General features: G+C 36.4%; 1 protein-coding gene across 9 annotated transcripts in view; it reads left to right on the top strand.

The window, feature by feature from the left end:
• Positions 1–24,642, top strand: part of USH2A (usherin) — a 379,342-nt gene that overhangs the window by 69,329 nt on the left and 285,371 nt on the right. For 7 of the 9 annotated variants that reach the window (XR_007903998.1, XR_007903997.1, XM_051783908.1 and 4 more), the window contains exons 14-20: positions 206–389; positions 5,447–5,610; positions 10,163–10,321; positions 14,665–15,159; positions 16,636–16,908; positions 19,175–19,332; positions 20,608–20,752. Coding sequence is in view for 7 of the 9 variants with exons in the window: in XM_051783908.1 (XP_051639868.1) it covers positions 206–389; positions 5,447–5,610; positions 10,163–10,321; positions 14,665–15,159; positions 16,636–16,908; positions 19,175–19,332; positions 20,608–20,752 (1,578 nt within the window). In the remaining 2 variants the exon portion in view is untranslated. The remainder of the gene's footprint in view (positions 1–205; positions 390–5,446; positions 5,611–10,162; positions 10,322–14,664; positions 15,160–16,635; positions 16,909–19,174; positions 19,333–20,607; positions 20,753–24,642) is intronic. The other 2 variants (XM_051783911.1, XM_051783913.1) reach the window with 2 other exon arrangements.

Here is a 24,642-nt window from a genome sequence, read left to right as displayed (position 1 = left end):
ATGAATAATAGCTTTGCAAAGTGCCAATGAGAAAATCTAGAAGCTCAGCTGTGGAGGAAGACTACAGTGCTTTATTTGAGTCGACACATGTGTTACCTAAGCTTTGATTCTGTTGTTTCATTCCTGATTTTAGATAAGTTGATAATAATCTTACTGTGTTCACTTTTTGCATATCGTCTATTCTCAAAATCCCTTTATTTTTCAGGTTTTTATTTTTCTCCATCCAGTGTCACTGGCTGTCTGCCATGCCTGTGCCACATAGCTGGTTCAGTGAATCAGATCTGTGATAAACTAACTGGCCAATGTAGTTGCCAAGATGCCTCTGTAACAGGACAGACGTGCGAACGCTGCAAAGAACTTTATTTTGGATTTGACTCTGAAACAGGAAGGTGAGTGTTTCTTTTTTTTACAGGTCACTTACAATCTCCTTGTTACATTTTTATGATAGTAATTTGGTCAAAGATTTAGTGACAATGAAAAGATGTGTTCTAGTTACCTTAATCCTTTGAGTTCATGTGTGCCCTCTGATTTACGTGTGATACATTATACTATTGTCTGTGCTCCCATGAGCTGAAGGAAATAGAAATTTTGCCACAGATTTAAGTAGAAACAGCATGAAACCTGTATAAGACTAATGTTTTCTAATGGTATAGCAATTTGGTAATTGTTTCTTTACATTTTCTCTGCATCTTCAGTAAGGTGTGTTGTTTTCTGAAGTGTTAATTTTTGACAATTAAAATGCAGATAATGTGCCATTCTTATAACCAATGATTGCTTTTGTATATTTCAGGAAGATATTTTAGTTGGGGAAAAAAAGGAAAAACTACATATATCCCTGTGTTTCCAAATTTCTTTTGATAACAATACAAATACTCACTGCACCTTTACTCTTAAAAATCTGTTTTTCTGAAGCAGTGTATTCTTTTTCAACATTTTGTTATGTGCTACAGGGTAAATTGTTTATCAAATGTAGTCTGGGGCCTCTAGGTACATTGGAATTATATGGATACATTCCCTGCAATGTAAGGGGCAAAACATATCTATAGGTACTGCACTGTTCTTCCAACGATTGCCCTATATTTCTTTTCCAGGATCATCTTTCTTGCTTAATCCTCACAATCTCAATTTCCTTTTAAATATTGTCCAGAAAGATTGTACAGCTCTATTGCTATCATATTTTCATGCAGACTGATGGTGTTGTTTGGTTATGTTTTGTAATTTTGCCTTTATAAACCCCAAACCAGACAGCACAGGGAGAAGCAAAATCTGTACAATATTCCTCTTCCTGTGCTCCTTTCCCCCTGCTAGTGTGGGGTAGACAAGCTTTTAGGCAGTGATTATAAGTGTCATCTTGCATATATTTGACATTATTCTGCAGATTTTTCACTTTAACTTTTATATTACTGTCACTCATTAGAGATTTTTAAAATTATTTTTTACTGTTTCGGGTCATAGAGGCATCTACTAATGGTCATAAAGTAATCTGTAGGAATAAGGACTTCCTATTTTCACTTCCTGTCATTTCTAATGGTAAGGTATAAAATCTGTGTAATATTAAAGTTCCCTTTTAAATATATTTTCCTTACTATTAATGATACTCTTTTTTTAGTTACTTGAAATAGATTCTCCCCCCCCCCATTTTTAGCAGGTGACAGAGACATTTGTGTCTGCATTAAGCAATAGCTTTTCTGAATTAGACATTGGCCTTCAAATACCTGCTTTTTAAGCTGTCTTCTGAAATTTAAAATCTGAAAATATAAATTATCTAGATCCAGACCTTGTTGTAAGGAAAAGTTTTTACAGTTCTGGAATTTAAATCAGAGTTGGCTTTAATGCTTTAATACTTGTTAATCCTCATAACAGTACTGAAGACTACTCTGGTAGTACATTAATATGATTAACCTGTGTTGCATATGCTTGGCTTCCTTGGTTGTCATCTACTTGGACAATGCAGAAATGTTTATCCACTGAAAATCATAATGCAAGTCTTTGTTTATTAATCTATTTTAATCAATTTCTTTAACTGTTAAATATCTTCATTAAAAGGGTAATATGCCTTTTCTTTCTCCATAAAGTTGCCAAGTCATTTAAGCCATCCTTGCTTCAAGTGTCTTTTAAGGCTTCTGTGTTTGCAGAATGAAAAGGATGTGAGCTATCTGTAGTGGCAGAGGTACCTGTCTTTGTACAATAGCACAAAAGAAGCAAAAGTTATGATACACAGATTGTGAAGCTTTAAAATTCTCCCACTCTGAGGAATGTATATTTGAGCTGATTTATTTTGTGGTGTTTTAGAGATAAAGCATTAACTCCATGTTCCTTAATGTATTTGAGGTTATGAAGCAGGAAAATTTTCTTGGCAATTAAAGAATTACAAATACTGTGTATTTGCAGCAGTCTGAGCAATCTGTAATGGGTGTGGGCATCAGTACACATTTGTAAAGCTTTACCTCTGTATTGTTTACTATAATGAACTGGTCAATGAACATCACAAATTGTTTATATATATGTATATATCTTGACAGATTGCTGTTTATGAAATCCATTTAGCAAGTGAGGTTTTCCCATAAGGATGAAAAATGAAGATTTTAAACAGATTGCTGGAGAGGCTCTAACTGCACCTAGAGAGTCAATGTAATAAAGGTTTCTCTATATTAATATTACAAAAACCATTTATCCTCAAAAAATCAATATTGCAATTCATCTTGGCATGACATTTCTCTTTCCATGTTTTAAAAGTCTGTTTTACTTGATTATATATAATTCTGTTTTAACAAAACTCAAATATATTTGACTCAGAGTACTTTGAAAATGTAGCATTTAGCAAGAATGCTGAAAATATTTCTTACGTGATTAAAAGTTACTTATTTTTTTTAAGAATTAGTTATTATTTTTAAATCATTAATTGACTGATTCCTTAATCTTGATTGAAAAACATGAACTATGCATAACAACAAATCCAATTCTGGTGTTCTGCAGTTTAAGAAAATTATGAATGTGATTACACAAAGATAATGTGTAATCCTGTGGAGCAGAACATGATGAAATATATGCTGTTATTTGCAGGATCTGGAGCCTAATTCAGTATAGGTGAAAGTAGGGAGCCTACACTTTTCCTAGAAGAAAATGCAACAAGCAGAAAGAAAGAGCCCCACCCCACTAAGCACTGAAAACTGTCACTGTGACTGTATATGTATGTGAGTTTGATTATCTCATGTGTGTATGATAATGAAAAGTGCAATAAAGAGGAAGCCCTTATTTTTAAGAGGTGCAAAAATATACAAGAACAGTAAGAGAAGCTTGTATTTTTCTGTTTATCTATTGAGAAACTTTTGTTAACACCCCCTCAACTAAATCTTCATGTAATGAAATTTTGAAATAGTAAAATACTGTCTTACTGAGCAAATAATTCTCTTTGTTTTTTTCTGTAACTAAACTGTTTTTTTAGTCATGATGTTAAAATACTCTTAACAAGACCTCTATTTAAAGGGAGATTTGAATACACTGTCTACAGATGAAAAGACTTAATAGAGTTTGAAAAAACTGCCCTTTTCTCTTGACTGTAAAAGAGAGCAAACTACAGTATAGTGGTTTCCAGGAGAGAATGTATTTTATTTATTCTCAGAAGGATATTAGTCCATAAAACAAATTTGCAGCTTATTTTGCAGCTTTAGCTTTTATCAGCCTTTTTAAGGGTGTTGAATGATTCCCCAGGAGATCACACAGCACGAGCTGCTGTGGAGTAAAGGAACTCTAATACAGTGAGCTCTGTGATAGGCAGAAAATGTATGTGAAGAGTTTTCTTAAGCTGGTTTAAAAATCTGTCACATTTAATGTCTATTTCACTGATTATTGACCTGAATTTTAGTGTCCTAATGTGAAAACAGTTTCCACCTTACCCTCCCCTTTCTCTTGCCTTATAAAGCTGATATCTAAATTATAACAACTCACTTTTATTTCTGCTTTCATATAGGTAGAAAGACATGGTCATGACAGCAAAGTAACTTTTGTAAAGGCACCACCATGTATTTCCTTAGATCTGGTGAAACTGGCCAAGGGAAAATCCACCACATATAAATCAATGACTCTCGTCTAGTCTTAGGGTTAGCAGAGTAAAGGGGGCATAGCATGACTGTCTCTGCCTTGGATCTCTGAGGTCTTTTTGCTGATTTATCATCTTGGGACCCAGTATCTGGAGTAATTTAAGATTCCCTTGAAAGTAGGTTGCTTATACCTGAGAATTGGACTTTTCCAACTCAGAGCAAGGGGAGTAAAGTGTAGACTTCCCAGTGTGTTTTAACTTCACTGTATAGTCCTATGTTTCTCCTAGTCCTTGTTGTTTTTCAGAACTCTTAGCCTGCAGCAATTAAAATATAGTGAAATTAGAATCTAAAGTATGAAGTTTTGTTTGCCATTGTTGACTTTCTGTTATGACTAATAATGGCAGTCTGTATTGCAATGGGTAGTGTAACAGTGTTTGCAGTAATTTGCTTTGCTTAATTTCGGACATGTTCCAAGTCTTTGAATATTTGCACAATCTGACATCAGTATCCACACTATAAATGGATGTCAGTGGGGAAATAGTGTATCAAGTGAAGAACAAGTTGATTGCAAGAGGTTTCACATGCAAAAACCAAAGCATAAATTAATCCTGGACGTATTCTACTGATGCCACAGAGAGTTACAGAATTGAAATGTGGCATTTGTGCGATAGCAATGCTTTTACACTTTTTGTTCTTGTTAATTAAAAAATAATTTAATTTGCACATTTAATTAATTATTCTCTTCAGTTATTTCCAATTTTGTCCATCAGGCTGCAAAGAAATGGTGCTTTCTGTTATAATATTCATATTTCTGGTTTTTTGTTTCCTGTCATTTATTTAATCTGATGGTTTTTTTCTCCCAATTTTGGTCACCATTCATTCTCCTTTATTCACAGCATGCTATTTTTTTCAACTTCGAGTTGCCTTTGTGGACAAGAAATTATTAATTGATTTTTTTTTTCCCCAACGAAAGGCTAGTTTTCACTGAGGTAGAAGGTTGCATATTTTGTGCAGAAACCTCTGAAACTGGTTACATGTGTATCACTGAACTCTGCAGCTCTCAAGAAAGGTTGTGTGAATAAGGCTGGAGGACTGAGTGCATAATGTGGTTATTACCAAACATTATTATCTAGTTTGTGTATGGATCAATATATATAAAAGCTCTTTAATTCTAAGCCATTTTTATCTAAATTAGAATATTATTCTGGCATTGAAATGTTTATAGTAGGCACTGTTTCTGTAATTTTTTTAATCAGACTAATAGATTTTCTGCTGTGTTTCAGACTACTGAACTGTTTATGATTTTTTAATTAGGTTACCCAAGAATCTTTTAAACAAAACCCTACTGTGCTTAACTGAAGTGTTAATGTGTTTTGATCACTTCCTTGATTTGTTTTTGTTTATAGATGTCAGCACTGTAATTGTCATCCTGCAGGAGCCATTAGTGGGACTTGTCATCTTGTTACTGGACAGTGTGTTTGTAAACAATTTGTAACTGGCTTGAAATGTGACAACTGTGTTCCTGATGCTAGTAATTTGGATGTCCACAACCTATTTGGCTGCAGTAAAAGTAAGTGGATGTTAGGTCTTAAAAGCATGTCTTTCAGATTAAAGTTTTATATTGATTTAGTGAGTATTGAATTGGGTCAGCAGTACTGAAATTGGGTTTTACTCCCCCCACAGCCCCCCACAGATTTGGTCCCTAAAGTCTGAGTGATTTTTACTGTGTCTTAGGCCTGTTTTCTAGAGAGACATACAGAATGCTTTGTGTCATACGCACTTTCTGCTTGCAGTCTAAGCAAGGGGAGAAGTAATGATCCAAATTTCCATTGCACTTCCCACCATGTTCTTTGCAGTGACCAATGCAGAGTTCACCTTTCAGTCACATGAATACAATGGTATTTGTACGACTTGAAGCTTAGCCCTCTTTGGTGCCACTGACAGAAGGCAGAGGAACTGCCTTCAGAAGGTCTGAAGAACAGAAGGTCTGTTGAAAACCACTTCCTGGTGATTAATTCAAAATCTGCTCCTCAGTTCCATGTAGCTTTGCCTTTTTCCTCCTGGACCTTTTTTTCAGTTAGTTTGGGAAAATATGTGATACGGTGTAACAGAGTGTGAGAAATTGGCATGTGTGAGGTGGGGCTAATGCCATGTGGAAGGTCAGATAATCATAGAATCAGCTGGGTTGGAAGAGACCTTCGAGATCATCAAGTCCAACCCTTGATCCAGTAACTGCTGCGGTTACTAGACCATGGCACTAGGTGCCACATCCAGTCTTTTTTAAAAAATCTCCGGGGACAGAGAATCCACTACTTCCCTGGGCAGCCCATTCCAATGTCTGACCACCCTCTCTGTAAAGAAATTCTTTCTAATATCTAACCTAAACCTCCCTTGGCACAACTTGAGACCATGCCCTCTTGTCTTGCTGATAGTTACCTGGGAAAAGAGACCAAGACCCACCAGGCTACAACCTCCTTTCAGGTAGTTGTAGAGAGTGATGAGGTCTCCCCTGAGCCTTCTCTTCTCCAGGCTGAACAGCCCCAGCTCTCTCAGCCTCCCCTCACAGGACTTTTGCTTGAGTCCCTTCACCAGCCTAGTTGCCCTCCTCTGAACTGTAATGAAACAAACTGCAATGAAATATCTATACTTCTGCCCTTGCAGTGAGTCTGGATACAAAAGAGGTGGCACAATTTCACCCTTTATGTTGTAATTAGTCAAAATTAAATGTTTAAATTTGCCCACCAGTGCACAGTCTCCAAGCTGGCAGGGATTTTAAAGAAGCAGAGGATAAAGTATATGTGATAAGAAAATTCAATTTTTAAGTTGTCTTTGCGTCAATGGTCAGAAATTGGCGTTGAGGACATCATGCCATGCAATGCCAAACCATGGGGTAAGGATCTCAGCTAATTCTGAAAAAAACTGTATTATGTTTTTTGACACCTCCAGTTTACTGCTGTACCCAGTTAATAGCCCAGTCTTGGAAGTCAGGTAACCAGTGAGTGAGGAAGTCTGTAGATGCTAACTGGGCATTTCTGTCAGTAGACCTAATTAGTAATGGCCATACTGGTAATACAGTGACAGTCACCTCTGGTAGCCATGTGTAATGCAACAAAAGGGTTAGACATTCCCAAGTTATCTCTGGAGTATGTTTCTGGATCCTCCTTCAACAAAGTATTTTTTTTTTTCTTTGTGTTCTGCATGGGTATTTACATGATATTCATCACTGTGACGTGTGATTTAAATCTAATCTATAGATTTACAAGCAGAGATGCACATGCACAAAATGTTTCAAGCACACACAGCTCTCATTTTGGTACTAGTTTGTATTTCATTGTAAGTCAGTTTAAAATTCAAATAATATGCATTGCAGAATGTACAGCATTATAATTATGGATAGCATAAAGAGACTGATTTGTTTCCAAAGATGATTTTTTTAGCTCTCCTCAAATTTTGGAAGTGTTTAGACACAGTTTTGCTTTGCTTTTCCCTATACTCTTCCATAGAAGGCACAGTATCTATTCGTTGTGCAGACAGTTGATTGGCTTGTTGTTTCTTTAAAAAATGTAAGATGTTTCAACTGAATGTATAATAATAATAATACATGGCACTTTTATGATGCTGTTCATCTTCAAAGTGCTTTACAAACATAAGCCAACCTACTTATTTATGTTGGGATATACATTGGATAAAGGTCAATAGCAATTCAACTCTAAAATTGATTAATAATAATATGACATAGATAAATAATATCATAGATTTTAGTTAGATAAAAATACATCAAGCAGTATTCTAAATGACAAGCGGAGTCCTCTTCTGGACATAAATGATATAGCAATTACAGTCCTTTGCTTATTCATACCAAAATATTTTAACTTGTTGCACAGATATGGAGCTTTGCCTAGCTTGATATTTGTGGTTATTTTCACTGCAGAACAGTATTTTGTTGACACATTCCATTACTGGTTATGAGTCTTTGCCAAGGGAAGCAAATGTCCAACTAGTGTTTTTTAAGGAAATGACCTATATACATTTTTTCTGCTTAGCAATATCTTAGATGCTGCTCAAAAATCTGAAATACAGTACGTTGCTTACACATATAAAATGCAAACCAGCAAACAGGTGGGAGCAAATGCAATTGGTTGAGACTGTGAATGGAGAATGAAAGTGATGGTGGTAAATTTCTAATATTGTTCAGGTCTTGTAAGTATGTATGACACAGAGTGAAATTTTTTAAAATGCCGAAGGGACTTTTTTCCTTTGATTCTCAGACTTGACTTCTGTAGACACTTTTACATACATTCACTTCCTAACTGAGCTGAACTCAAAAGCTCTAGATTGAGGAGCAAAACAACCTGTGCCCTCTAATGGGAGATGATGATTATGTTTTCTGTTAATCCATTGAATTGTAGGAAGATTTTCTGCTATTTCTTGGCTGAGAGACTGCAGTAGTAGTAGGGCTTTTCATTATCTTACTCAAAATGAAGAGCTTCATCTCATTTTTTAATTTTCTATTAAAAACCCATGTGTAATGTGGCCCGCTGATTTTGGCATAAGTCTCTACATCTATCACTTGTATGTCTTGAGATCCTCATGAGATTTTCTGTCTGCAACTTCATTCTTTGCTTCTTGTATCCTATTAGCTTGGATGAATAGATATTGGTAATTAACTTTTGCTGAGTTGTTTATATTAAGCAAATATCCACCTAACGAACAAGACAATAGTTTGTAAGAACAGGGAGAAAAAAATCTGCATGTTTCTAATCCTCATGTTGTCCCATAATACTTAATGTAGGGAGAAGAGCTTATTAGGTGGTTCTGGATCCAGCTCCTGGTAGTTACTCCATATGCTGATTTCAGTGTTACCCTGGGCTATTCTCATCCCTGGAGCAAAATGTTTTCCTCTAGGTCCCCACTCCCCTGTTTTTCCCTCTCCTAGTGAAGAAGATAGGGAAGTGGAACGATCTGCCTTTTGAGTCAAGCTGTAGCAATTACCAGCTGCCAAAACAGACCAGTCTTGTTGTGTGCTAATGCATGGTGTACTGAGGGTGGAGAGCTGGGCTTTCCTCAGTATTACTGGATTACTGGAGGTCTTACAGCAAGATATGAACTCATGCCCTGGCTTGAATAATAACATAAATATAGAATCATAGAATCTTCTAACTTGGAAAGGGCCTTTGAGATAGTTCAGTCCAACCGTAAAAATCACATGTTTATGTGAACATGTGTGTATTTATGCATATAAAGTTTAATTTCTGAATATTAGCTATTATCTTAGGACTGTGATCATACAGTTGCATTACAAAAGAGACTTTGAATGCTCTTTCTTAAAATATGAGGGACTTGGCCTGTGAACTTCCAGGTTTGTTTTTCTCTTTATTTATAATGGTTTAGTTAAGTAGTACATTTTCCAAAGTTAATGGAGGTGATAGCACAATAGTAATTTGGTAAATAAGCATCTCAAGCTGATTTCTTAAAATGTGAGATACCTTGCTCTCATTGGTTTCAATTTCATTGGAAACAAATGGAAGTGAATTGACTAAAAGTGAAGTGAATTGCCTTCAAAATTTGCCTCTTTATGTTTTTGCTATTTGATTAAGCAGGGTTATTGTAACAATTCAGTAAAATTTGTACTTAGTTGGAGTTTCCATTTCTGTTCTATTAGAGGAAGTTGTCCCTAGTCTATACTAAAATGGAATGAATCCTCTGAAAAAATAAATTCTAATTGAACTAGAAACTTCAATAATGTGACCAGATAAATATGTTCTTGTTTTGTAGATGTTTTGCAATACATAAAAAAAACCCAACAAAAAACGAAAACAAAAGCAGTTTGGAAAACTGTGGTATACCTGCTTTAATTTGGGGTGGTTAGGGGGATTAAGTTTATTTGTCATTTATTTATTTGTTATATATACACTTGTTTCATGTACTCTGATAAAAAACTTTGTTGGGGAGCTCTTGGATGGGTTGGTTTAGTCTGTTAATGTCTTGCCTGGTTACTGTGCATTTACTCAATGATTTTTCAGTGAAGAAAGCTTAGCAGTTTCTTTGTGTTTTTCTTTAAATTTGTGTGATTATTGATTACCTTCATTTTTACATCCTCAGTTTTTGTATATATGTTTTAGCTCCTTTCCAGCAACCTCCTCCTACAGGAGAAGTTCTCAATTCCTCTGTTATCAATCTTTCATGGAGTTCCCCTGACTCTCCAAATTCTAACAGGCTTATTTACCAGCTGTATAGGGATGAGGAAGAAATTTATACAACTGAAGACTACTATCCTTATAGTAAGTAAGGTGACATCAAAGATTTCATGTTTGTGTGTGTGTGTGATGTTTCTTAATTATTTTGCATTTCTGTCATTATCATCGTAGTTTCAAATACATTTTTTCTGTTTTTCTTTAGAGCTTCTGTTCTATGTTATTAATTTTGCTTGAAAGAAATGAATACCTTAGTGTAAAATCTGACACAGAGTCACCCAAAATAGCTGATAATTTTTTTCTTTTTAATCTGAAAAACTTAAAATTGACTCCCCAGAAGTATTTACTGGAAGTACACACAGACTCCAAAATCTAAAAGAGTCAAAGTCATAGATGAAGAATGATGAACAGAAGAGATCATAATGTGCTTAAGTTTCTTTTTTCATCTCCCTGGTTTTAAACTGTTAACAGATTAGGAAAGCTTTTTGTGGCCTCTAACTTTTAGCACCTTCTGTTAAGCTATCAGTGTAGCTCCTGATCTGTCTTTAGCAGCACCACTTCTCTCATGTTGAAGCTTGCAAAGGGATCCTCAGAAGGCAGTCCTCAAGGATTCGACACTCTGTCCAAGGTGGAAAGGCCATTTTGTGGTAATATTGCTCTACTTATCAAAGAAAAGGAGATGGATTTGGATACTGTTTGTATGTATATGTGGTACACAAGTGTTTTGGGTTTTTTTTAAAGAAGACAGGTGTGGTTTAATGCCACTAAGATTTGATTTCTGTTCTAGCAGATTCCTTAGCTTTTGCATTTTCTTGCCAATGCAGCATTAATATTTTGCGGAAGTTGAGTCTCTCTAATTGTTGATATGTACCCTGGAGAAAAGAAAAAAAGAGCTGTTATTCAGTGGAAGCATAGATCCTTTGGAATGCACCTCACATTTTTATGTTTTGGTTCATACTGCAGTGTTACAGTTCATTACTTTGTGGCTTATGCTGTGAATTTGGGCACTCTGCAGTACTACCATGAGGAAAGGTGTGCAACCCATGTAAGCATGAGATTAAGTGATTGGGGGAAAGAAACATAAAAAAAAAGTTGGAGAACTAATAGAGAATATTCTAATTCTTTAATTTGGTTTAAAGGCGTAACTTTAGTAAAAATATGAATTAGTTTCAAAAGAAAAACTATTATACTTCATTGTCATAAATCTGTACTTAGTAATGTACTTGAAACAGTGCACTGTTGAGGATGTTATTTCATGACACTACCTACACACTTTGTAGAGAGTGAAAAATTCTGTATGGGTTTAGCTGTATAATGAGACATTATCATGTTTCTATTTAAGAAAACATTATGTTCTTAGAAACATAGATTTGTTTTCAAAAAATGTTTTTGACATTTCCAGGCAATACCCCTAATTAGCGATGTGAAATCATATTCCGGTGTTTGAATATCAAGCATTGTTAATGCTGTCAGAACTTTTGATAATGTTATTTTTTTCTCAGTATAGTGTGGACTTTATAATGCTTATGTGCTGAGAGTACAACTGCACACAGCTGGCTCATGTTCAGCTGTTGACACCCCCAGGTCCTTTTTCTGCTGGGCAGCTTTCCAACCACTCTGCCCCAAACCTGTAGTACTGCATGGGGTTGTTGTGACACAAATGTAGGACCTGGCACTTGGCTGTGTTGAACCTCATCTAATTTGCCTCAGTCCATCTATCCAGCCCATCCAAATCCCTCTAGAGGGCCTTCCTACCTTCCAGGAGATCATCATTCTCACCCAACTTGGTGTTGTCTGCAAACTGACTGAGAGTGCACTCGATCCCCTCGTCCACATCATTGATAAAGTTATTAAATAGAACTGGCTCCAATACTGAGCCCTGGGGAACAGAGTGTGGTTGGAGTTGTTCAGCTGAGGAATGTAGAAACTTTTTACTTTTGGCTTTATCCTATTTTATCTAGCCTATATTCCTGTTAGCCTGTATTCCTATGGAAAAAAAAATTCCATCATAACTCATTGTCAGTATTCATCAATACTGAATAGAACTTTCCTGTAATGTTGAGATGGTGCTGGTTACTTTCCTGGCAGACAGCATCAGCATTCTGTGTGATCTGCCTCTCTCAATCTCTGTAGGAAAAGGGGAAAGTAATATGCTTGCCGTTGGCATTAGACCTGGGGCCCTACAGTCTGGGTTGTCCCTAGAGTTTCTACAAGTCCAGGTCTCTTCCAGAAGCTGGGTTTCAGGGATTCGTTGGGTGTAGAGCTAGGGTGGTGTTGGTGCAGCCATTTCTAGAGCAGGAATGAGTTATGGAGTTGGAGGTTTGGTAGGGAGGCAGTTCTAGATCACAATCTAGCTTGCACATTGGAGCTAGATAGTGTCCTATCTTTCTTGTTGGTTCTAGATGTGTGTTTCTAGTGTTTTAGCTCACCTGCTAGTCTTGGAATGATGGTTTAGGTTGCTTGCTGGTTCAGGACCATGGTCTAGCTCTAGCTTGCTGGTTGGTTCAGGGCTTCTTGTTGGTTCAGAACCATTTAATGGTTTCTGAGCAGGTTCTAGATATTTTTGGTCTAGTTCAGTCTTGCTTGCTCTCTGATTCCAGAGCATACTCTAGCTCACTTGTCAGTTCTAGAATTTGTTCTAGAACACCTGATTTCGGTGTAGGTCCTAGCATGCTTGTTGGTTCTAGATCAGTTTGCAGGTCATCGCATGGTTCAGGATGGGGGAGAGGTCGTACAATCTAGCTCTGACTCTGGGGATACTCTTATTTCACAAGGATTTGTGGTACTTGCTGTTGCTAATAGAAGTCTAGCTGTTTTTTTTTTCTTTATTTCTTATTTTCTTTTTTTTCCCTTATGCACTTTTTTCCTTCTCCATGGCTCTTTTGAGTTGCAGGCTCATAGAATGGGATGATCCTATCATCAGATAAAGTACAGCTCCCCCATGTTTCTACCATGCTGCCTCATGCTGCCTCTGTGGCCATTTTTTTTCCTCTGGCTACAAAATTGGAAACTGGACACATGACGAGCTCTGACTTGTCATGTCCTTCACAGCAACTGGTTGTCACACTCTGAGGACTCTTGCCAACTTGGTACCCACTCCTGTGCCAAGAAGCACTTCAGCCAGGGCAACTGTGACCATGGAGCTCAGAAAGGGCTCAGCAGTTCTACAATATATTTGAGTACTTGCACTCACACTTGGGAACACCATGCTAGCCCCAAAGTGGAAGAAGAAACAACTGAATCCTTCCAGCAAGACTGAAATCTGTTGCATCTTCTGCCTGCTCACTATTAACACATGAAGAAGTCTCAATAGCCATTGCTCAGCTGGCAGAGTTGTTCTCCAGGCTTGCCTGAAGTACCACAGTTTGCAAGGCCTGAAGATAAGATAACCCAGTCTCCTTGCGGGGCTCCAGTGATGAGTTTGAGATAGCTATAGGGAGTTGAAGTGCTGTAAACAATTACTGGGCTGAGACTGCAGCTTTTGTGCTGCAGTGTCAAGGGTTGAATATCTAGCAATACTCATAAACTCTTAAGTTGTACTCAGGGCTGGCTTGCCAGTGCAGATGTGCAGAAAACTTAGAAATAGCTGTGTCCTCTCCATTTGCTTTGAAGGAGTTTAAGAGTATCCATGCTCTGACATGTAATCTATTACTCAATGTTCACTATTTCTTAAAGCAAAATAACATACTGTGGTATGGTTGTGCATAAATTCATATTGTGCTGTGATGACTAAGATATGTAACTTCTGGGATCTATGCAGGAGCTATTAATGGCCATGGGTACTAAAAAGATGCTAAAAAGCTAGCTAGAGTAATGGAAAGTAAGGGTGAGGAAAGTAAATATAGGCTTTGGATCTATCTCTTTAATAATTATTGGCACTTTTGTTTCACTTCTCATCCAAGATCAAATGCTTTACGAATGAACTATTAAGCACTGTAGTAGAAGTGAGGAAGTGAAAGCACACAAAGTTGAAATATTTGGTCTTATGCTATGAAATTAATACAAACAGAAGTCTGAAAATTTACACAATGGTTTGGAGTTGCTTTTTCTAAATTATATTTACTAATATTGATGCTGATTTACATTTGAAATAATTATTTTCAAGCAAAAGAGGAATGAGAAGATAACTGTATTAATGCTCTTTGTGATTAAAGGAGGAACTAGGAGAAGTTCAGTGGAAAATTATTTCTCTAGTGATGCTGCTGTGTAGTGGAAGATAATAAGGGATAAAGGGGTAAAGAGAAGGTTTTTTCCCCCTTGTTTAAAAAAAAAAGAAGTTGAAAAGTTACAATGTTTATAATGATCTCAAGAATAGCATGCAAACAGGAATAAATATTTCTGGATTAGGGCTGGACAGATGTTAACTATACAAATTAAGATTATTTTCTGTGTTAGACTGATATAGTTTTCTTCTCACCTGTTTGTTCTAGGTGTTCAGACCTTCACTGATACTGTGTTAGCTCCATATACCTTCTATTCCTATTACATCCAAGCCAACAACGTTCACGGTTTTACAAGAAGTGCCTCAGTGACATACAGAACAAAATCTGGGACACCTATAGGAAGCTTAGATTTAAATCCTGTTTTTCCTGTCAGTCACCACTCTGTTTTACTTTACTGGACAAGTGTCTCCAATGACTCTGGGCCCATAGAGAAATACATTTTGACATGTACTAGCTCAGTTGATCTTCAGCCTTGCGGTCAGTATGAAGGCTTAAAGACTTCAGCAATTATTTGGAACCTCATTCCATTTACAAAATATGTTTTTTCTGTGCAAGCTTGTACTAGTGGAGGCTGCTTAAAGAGCCAGCCAGTAACTGTAGTTACTGCACAAGCTCCTCCAGAAGGGCTACACACACCGATGGTAAAAACTATCAGCGCTACAGAACTGGCTGTGGAATGGTCACCACCTGAGAAACCAAATGGTAGGACATTGTGTTTACTTTTGTAAATCAAAGTCTTTGCAAGGAAAAAGCAGTGTTTTCTCAAATCTCGTTAGAGTTCCTTATCCATGTGACATACACTGAGAATGAAGTATGGCATTGTCCTAATTTGCCTGCTTACCATTAAATGTATCCTCAGAGTCTATGTTTTATTCTTTTGGAGTCCAGAACCCCACTGACTGTGGAGTTCAGGATTTAGCCCTCAGTGGCATCTGCTGCAGCAAAAATCAGATTTATAATCAAACATTTACAGTAAAATTAATTTTTTCCTAATTTGCCAGATCGCCTAGTTCAGACAGATGTGGTGATACTGCTTGACAAAAAATAAATAAGCAGATAACAGTTATGGAAAAAACCCTAAGAATTAACAGAGAAGTCTGTTTTTGAAACCATCCGTCATGTGCAGTAACTAATTCTATTACCAGTATAACTTTGTTAGGGATTAGGTGATTGCCAAGAGTTTCTGGTCTAACTTGTGTAATAATATTTTAGGATTTTGAAACTGAGAACACAGCTGTTGTAGGATAGTTCTGTGGTGCCACAGATATTATTGGTAAACACTATCTTTTAGTATATGTGCAGTGGAATTTTGTGAACTTGCACTTACTTGCACAAGTATTTGTGCGTGTGAAAACAAGCATTTTGATCTGTTCATAAAATGGGCATCTGTCTATGAGTAGCTCAGCTTTTACTTCAAACATCTCATTTTCCAGCTACTTCCAGGTTAGACAGGATTAATGCACGCACAAGAATGACTATGCATTTAGAGGAGCAGTTTCTGCAATGCAGGCCATGATATTTGCTGTTAGCACTTGTCCCTCAATGTCTGTCTTAGACTCCTCATAGTTTACTCCATAGCCGTGACATGCATTTAATGGCCAGCACAAGCAAATTTAAGCAATATTCTCATATTTGTTTTGATGTCTGGTCAGATATCCTGGTGTCTCCAAAGACAAAGAAAGAAGCTGTTTCTCCCAAGCAACCTCTCCAGTTCTGTGCATGAATACAGCCCCAAATATATATATTTTATGGTAATTATCTCTTGGCTTTGCCATATCTCTCATTTTTACCATTTTGGAAATCTCCGATCAGATTTATTACAATCTATTCTTATAGTTAAACTACTTCCATGATCCAGCCTAAATCGTGTATTGCTTCATACCCCAACACATACATGATGCACATTTATTTCCTATCCAGTAGTCTGTTCTAAATGTTCAAAAAAATATTAGGATTAAAATGTCACTCAAAAATTTCCTTCTCATAATTTAAAAATAATTAAAAAAAAGGTGATTTTGTTTCAGGGAGTATAGCATTTGGATGAAAATAGCAGAAAAGAAAAAAACCTACTAATGCTGTATTTTCTTTGAATTTGATTGATTGATTCATAGCTCATTAAATATGTTATTATTAAGTCATTTAAATTCATTAATTTTTCTGGCTTACTTTTTTCTCTAGGTATAATTATAAGATATGAACTTTACATGAGAAAAAAATTAAAACCAGCTGGGAACTTTCTTTCCCCTGAAATTCGTATTTTCCAAAGCAGTGGATGGCTCAGTCCTCAACCAGTTGTGGAGTCTCCTAATGAAAATGCTCTGGCTCCACCGCAAACCAGTACCACAGTCATTGATCTGGAACCATTTACAGAGTATGAATTTTATGTGGTAGCAGTAAACATGGCAGGTAGCATATCTTCAGACTGGATATCAGGACAAACAGGAGAGGCTGGTAAGCACTGGTTTGAATTTCTTTGATAGAAATTAAAGGAAGAACTAGATTAGCATGTATTATTAATTTTTTTTTTTCAGTAAAATGTGCCTAGTGGTGGTTCAGCTAGGGACAAATTCTTATTTTTATCTAATTAAAGATAGGTTAGATTATCTCAGAACTTAGCATGTTAAGCAAAAACATTTTCTTCCCCATGAAATCATAGTATTGAGGAAAGTAATCCATATCAATTAACCCAAAATTTAAACTACAAGATTATAAAATATACCAAGCAGTGTTCCAATTTGAAGAACTTGAGAGGGTTACCTTTTCAGGAGTATAGTGCTTGAAACTTTTGTTAAGACCCAATTAGTGAGAGATGCCTCTGCCCAAATTAAGGTACAAACACAACCATATGCTAAAGTCAATAATATGTATTTTATTTAACAATAAATGTGAGGTAAAGAGAAAGAAATGGAAAAGAGGAGAGAGAGAGAGAGAGATCAAGCAGAAGATAGTCACCACCTATGGATCCAGCAGCATCCCATTGGTCCTTCTTTACTGTGGGCTTCTCCGTGATGGGGTCCCTGAGGTCATTCAAAACTTTTCACTATTTATACATCTTACCAAACAAAGGAATTAATGCTTGTTGGCTACACAGTTTTCTTATTCTATGAGTTAAATCATTCTGTGTCTTCTAATGCTAATTGGTCTGCATGCTCAGTTTTTCTCTTCTTTTGAGTTTCTTGGGTCAGTGGTCCATGAGTTGGTGGACGTGATCTCCTCCTGCTGGAATTACCTTTTACCCAGTAGGAGCTGATTTCAGAATCGTTGCTGAATTGGCTTTCCTTGTGGCATGTAAATTCTGCGTTTCTGTATCAGTGACACATTCTTCTCCCCAGCTTTGTTAACCTCTCACCTAGGTCTGAGATAACACCCAACCATAGTACTACCTTTATTTTATCTCAAGTTCCTGCTGTGGTGGCTTATTTTATAGTCCAAGTGCTAGGTATCCATAGAGGCATATTCAAGGGGGACTTTGGTGGTCATTGATGGGCACAGAAGTCATCTGTCCCATAACTTGGGACATATCTTTGTTTGACTGGTGATATGTGTATAAGCAGTTGCTTCTTTACAATTTGCCACAGTTGGGAATTTTTGTCTGGATGTGTTAACCAGGTTGAGCTAATCAGATCTTGCCGCCTCCAGGCCTGGAGTTAGCACCACCCTGTTACACCCTTCTGTGTTTATCTTATGGCAAAGTCCTTCTGTGGCCTTAAGAGTGTTTAAGACAGGCAGTGTGAGCTTTAACTCCTTTCCATATGCTTTTATGGAGGCCAAGTGTCATAATATGGACCCTTTTTTCTGAAGTGTAACTAGTTTGCAACATCTCTTATAGTGACCCTTCTGTTCATATTTTCTAAAGGGCTTGCCACTTGACATATTATTTGAAATAACAGCAATTTATTTAAATCCTTTCAGTAGAAATCTAAGATTTTCAGACTGATAGAGCCTATGATTTGCAATTAAACATCTCTGTTATGTTACTGATGTGTTTGTTTGCTGTTAGCTTGAAAATCATGTCCTCAGACATTTGCTCCTGCAAAACAGCAGGCTAAACTAATTCCTCCTTCAAAATGAGTCTTTGTGCTTATCTGTTCCTAAATACTATATGTTATAAAAGTGTTAAATTGTATTTGGGAAGAGGTCCATTAGTGTGGTTGTTTGTATGTAGCAGAAGTGCTATGAGTTGGTATCCTATTATTACAGAGTAATCAGGTGGGGATTTAACTGCAGTGCAAACAATCCTTTAACAGATTTACTATGGAAGACAGGGGAACTGTTTTGTAAGAAGTGAGAGACATGTTAATTTCAAACTGGCCTGGCAAACAAAATTGCTTTTAAGATGCTGAAGTATTGAACACTTTTTGCTTTTATCAGTTTTTTCCCATGTTGCATGAAGTTTTTCTTCAAGACCTTTTTGTCTGTATGTACTTTCCTTCCTGCTACGGGGTTTTAGACTGCAGTGTTGATTAGTATTTCTTTGAAGACATAGGCAGTTTTATTCTGCATTCACAGCCAGAGTAGAAAACAGGAGAATGATAAGTGAAGTATTTTTTATGTGCTATTAATAGAAGATGAAAATTCCAGCTAAACTTGAGAATAAAGTTTAAAAAGGGAAAAGAAATATTGTCTGAAATAGTATTTTGGAAGTACAATGAGAAAGCTTGCATTATACACATTGCTCATTTATTTTATAAATATTATTATATTAACTTTATTTCAGCCCCAGCATTCATGCCATCTCCATCAGTATTCCCTCTTTCACCATATTCCCTCAATGTGTCATGGGAAAAACCAGAAGATAATTTAGCAAGAGGAGAAGTGATGGGTTACAGCATCAGTTTAATAACTGAACAAAGGTCCTTGCCACCATTTTCCCAGGTATTATTGTTAGTTGCATAATGTTTTTCCTAACTGGTAATATTAAAATTGATAAAGTCTGATGTCCTCTGAGGTTGTCTGATGAATTGTTTCCCTGACTTGCTGTATATTCTCTAACTTTTCCACCTACCAGTTTGAGTGCTCTGTAATTTTATACACTACTTTTAGGTTTTAAGTTGTATTCCTGAGCTGACTTGTTTTCAGTAGTGGGAGAGATTAAAAATTAGGAGGGATAATTTACAACATGTAAATTATTTTGATATTTGCATGTACTGATTCTGTATTTTTGCTATATTTGCTCATATTCTTAAAGCCAAATTGTGTTGTAAGAATCTACACTGTCACTAAGAAGGTACCTGTCCAGCTTCTTAGTTGACTATCTTTGAAGTGGGGAAACCTAAAATACCAGAAAGAAACAGCTTTAAGAAGTCAAAATATGTCACTTTAAAATACTATTGTATTGTTTGTTTGACTGGGGTTGGCAAACAAGTATCATGACACTAGTAGTAAGCCAAAAGCTTAGGAATGAGCAAAGAAACATGATATGCGATCAGGATGGGAAAGTGAATCTGGTGCTCTGATACTGAATTTCTCCTTCAGAGCTGATTTTGTCTTTCAGTAGTACCACAGATGGGCCTCAGTTTATTTGCCTATGAAGTAGGGATACTACTGCTCCTGGGGTTATTGTAACAATACATAAATGCCAAGTGCTTCAGGTCACAGGCTTGCAAGATTTTTCATTTAAACAACTATCTGATAACAAAGTTATCTAAAATGCTACAGTTTATTCAGTTCTTCTCCTTTTGATAGTTTGTAGTAATGTTGAAGTAAAGCAGATGCGAATGTCTGTAGGTATTAGTTATTCCCCTCCCTCCTAATGCCTGCTAATCATGTCACTCCTCCAATGGTGGTCAGATTTCACAACTTAATAGTGTCATTTTTGTCATTTCGATTGTAGCTGCACTGTTTGTAGTGATAACTGCACCACAACACAGTTTTATGAGGCAATAACTTTGTTTCCTCATTTATCCACTCAGGAACTGGCTTATTACCTCATAAAACAGTGTGATGGGAAGTATTATCACCTAAATCCCAGCTTGTTCAGATTCTCCAAAATAATCCTCTCCCTCAGTTGGTCTTTTCAGGCTTTTCCACATCTGAATAAAGGAATCTGGAAGTTCAGAGAGAAGTTTCTTATTCGTGAACATGTCATCAATTGGCAGGAATGAAAATATTATTAACCAACTGTTGTCTTCCAATCTGTTTGCTTTGCAGGTTTTGCATATAGCTGAGGCTCATGAGCTCTCCTACGTAGCAACGGGATTAAAACCTTACAGGACGTACAACTTTACTGTTACTCTCTGCAATCAAATTGGTTGTGTAACCAGTGAGCCGGGCATGGGGCAAACCTTGGCAGCTGGTAAGGAAACAGTCTGTAGCAAAGTGCAAAGCTGACACACAGTTTACTAATGAATACTATTATGATGATCGTAGTTTGATGCACAGTGACAGGGGTAGGTGTTGTATTAATACAAAGTGACTTGCTTAATTGTTACTTGTTTATCTTGACAGATTAAAACCAAAATGTTTTCAATGGAGGTTTAAGGTACACTATTAGTGTACCTTAAAGCAGTAGGCTTTGTGTACTGCTCTCTCAGTTGCAAGTTGTGATATGTGTATTTTTTGTTCCTGTTTGTTTAAACAGTGAGTGTACATAAGTGTGGCTGCACCCACTCATTCATTTATGATGCTAAGAAGTTGTTGATTTGTTGCTGGGGTTTTTCAGTGTGTGTGTCATGTTTGCATAACAGGGGACATAAAATACACCTGCGGTGCCAATGCCTTGCTTAACACATGAAGAAGGAGTTGCATGGCTTTTCTGTTCTTTTTAACCTAACTATATAGTGTATTTGTGTGTCTAAATCAAAAGCAACATACATGTTTTGGGTCTGCTCTTTTGAAAATGTTTATTTAGGCCCTGAGATATATGGGATTTTACTTTGTAGATATGTATACGCACACTTTCCTATGGAAATGGTGTTAAAGAAACTTTATATATGTTCCTGTGCACCTTCAGTCTTTGAGTTAATTTCAACCACATTGTCATGGATTTCAAAGGTATCAGCTGTCTACAAATTTCAGGGAAAATAACCATCAGTACAGAATAGAGATGGAGAAGGGCTGTATTTACTTTGAAGAAAGGACTGGCATAAACTCACTTCTTGGACCGTTGCAGGATCCAAGAGAGTTTTAAGAGAGAAACTGTTAGGAAAATCAGCTATTTCATGGAACAAGGTAGTCAGTACAGTTCTTTAATTTTATAAATACAGGCTCAAAATCCTTGCTATGTGACATATACTGGTGGTCATCTGAAGAAAGCTGACTACTTAGCATCGTGGTTCCGTTTTGTATAGGCATTTAAAACACATTAATTAATTTCACTATACTAGCTAAACATGCTTAACTAGAAATGTTAAACAATTAGTAGTGTTGTCATATGGATGTTGTAGTGATGATCTTTGCAATTATCTCTCTCATGTAATTTGGTCTCCAATAGGAAGAAATCTGAAATTTTCTGCTGTACAAAATATTTTCCTAGAGTCCCTGGGCTATATTTGTGTTTTCTGAATTCCACCACAGTTTTTCTGCTTAATCAATGAAGAGATATAGGAGCTTTCAGATAGGGAGCCAATAAATAGGAAGCTTTATATACATCAACTGAAGTGAAATTTCAGCTGTCAGGATCTTTCCTCTAATCTGTCCTCAGTTCTTCTTTGTCTATTTATTTCATTGTCTTTCCATTTCTTTTCAAGTGGAAGGCTGGCCATATACAAAGCCTTTTACTTGTATGACTTTATCCCATACTACATGGACATGCAAGGAATGGTGTTTCAGTCTGTGCTGATAACCATGGAAACAAACATCGTCTAAACAGCACACCTTATTACTACAAATGATCCAACTTTGCATTTATACATTTATTAAAAGATTCAGAAACAATAGCTTAGTTATGCTTGACAGCTTGTTTATGACCATCTACTCCCTGGTTGTGTTAATACTTAGAGACCTATCACATTAGAGAAGACAGGAGAATACAAAATAGCATAGCAGACATGTCCCCATTTATTAGCTGTTTTGCAGTGAAGCCTTTTCCTGCAAGCCATGAAAGAAAAGAATCAGTCCTGTATCAGATTCCTTTTATGTTTTTAAAACATGTTGTTGCAGTGGATTAAATATTGCAAACTAAAAAATAAAAAACTTAAATTTTGCATGCAATTTCATCTTCCAACATTCACGTTTTTTGTTTCAGGAGAAATTTATTTTAAGCTATCCATACAGTTTGTTTTGGTTTTTTTTGTGTGTGTGTGTATGTGTTTCATTCTGTGAAGTTCTGTAAAACTGTTTCCAAAGAAAATTTAAAAGAAGCGTTACTTACATGATGATAATCAAAGCGAGTTAAAATTTGGAACAAAGTTAGGAGAAACCAGTCCCTGTAATTTGTGAGTCTTAGTCCGTTACTATCCTTTTTTATCACAGAATGGTGCAAAATAAAATTAAAATTGCCTTTCTAGGACTGTTGGTGAGTTCTTTTTCATGAAGGAATGTCTTCCTGGCAAAGAGACAGCTTTCCTGGCTGGATGCCAGTCCCCCTCCATGCCCTGGCAAAGGGGGCTTTTTGGAGGAAGTCCTGACTGAAATGTGCTCTAGCATGATGGTCCCCTTGCATCGTAACACAACTCAGAAGCTTTGAATTGTATTCCAAGTTGGGCTAGAGGTTATACAAAGTTAGACTCGTTCTTCTCCTCTGATCCTCAGGAGGATAATGGAAAACCATCTCCACTCCTTCCATCTATGGAGTATACTAATTTATCACATGGACCATTTAAATTGATGGGCACCTTGATGACTGTGATTTTGGCATAACTGATGTGTGTTAACAAAGGGCTTCTTTTTGGAATTGCCAATGGCTTCTAAAATTTACCACTAAAATTCGCAAGTAATTTTAAAGCTTTGTTCATATCCATTAGGTTAATCTGAAGACTAGTTATAAAAAGGATACTCTTAAAAAATCTATAATTCTTCTTTTTCTCTTGCCACTTTTTTGTTTTCGTTTGGTTTTATTTTGTTTTTAATACAGTGTAACACATCAAATAAAAACAAGGGCAGAAACAAGGGTGTGAAATAATTAGAAATGAAAGTGCTGAGGAGGAAAGTAAGAGGTTTTGAGATAAGATTGAAAAGATGAAGAAAAGAGACTTCTGCAGTCAGGAGCAGAATTTAAGAATAATACCTAAGGTAGCAGAAGCATCAGAAAGAGTTTGCTGATCTTCCAGTGAGAAGTCTTCTGCAGCATAACTGGTTAAAATAATCCAGAAGCAAACATAACTTGGTTCAGCATAGGCACCTGTATTGGGAATATCTCATGACTAGCTTTGCAAAAGTAGAGTGAAAGAGAACTAAAAATCGGGCATATGTCCTCATGTCTGTCAGACTGGCAAAAAAACTCCTCCTCGCCAATACATACACCAAAAATATTTGTAAATGTAATAAAAGAAGATAAACCAGAAGAATGTCAGGAGGGAGAGTGAGGAAGCAAACAAAGCAAACTTATTAAGAATGGAGATATTTTATGAAAGACTTAGTGGAAGGTCTTACAAATGCATATGAAACCAGGAGGGTGTGTTAAATAAAAGAATTTGAACAGTTATGCCTGACACGTGACCAGCTCTGGGAATGGTAAAACGTGTTGGAAGATCAGTGTTATGTGGTAAATTCAGTATTGGGATGACAGATCAAAACACGCATATCAAGGTAACAGAAGAAGAGAATTACCCATCTCTCTTTCTCAAAGAGAAGGTGACTGGACAGAAAGAGAACCTCAACTTGGTCTATTCAGATACAAATACATAAATAGTGGACTTTTAAATATTTGAATGAGTAAGTGTTCCATACTTTTTTCAGTCTTTTAAATGGTAAATTGTGATGATGCACCTTCCAAAAGCCTTGCAGTATTTGAAATATTTTTTATGCACTGCAATATCGTGCATATTCTATTGAAATCCTTGGCTGATGAGGAGAAAGTTCATTGTTAATACTTTATTTGAAAATTTTGAATCCAATTTGAACTTTATTCTTGCCTATGCTACCCCAAGATCATTAAGTGGAACTGCATGTGTGTAACTGAAAGGAATATTGGACAGTAATTATATACTTTTCATTTCAATACATAGAGAAAAATTTTACTTTATTCCTTTCTTCACGTTCTGCCATATTCAGGTTCCTGTCTGAGAATGGCATCCAGCCTGTTGT

This window comes from Manacus candei, unplaced genomic scaffold (genome assembly GCF_025592945.1).
Source record: "Manacus candei isolate 608988 ecotype Guabito, Panama unplaced genomic scaffold, ASM2559294v1 h1tg000017l, whole genome shotgun sequence".
Lineage (NCBI taxonomy): Eukaryota > Metazoa > Chordata > Aves > Passeriformes > Pipridae > Manacus > Manacus candei.
This window is presented reverse-complemented; position numbering and strand designations above follow the sequence as displayed.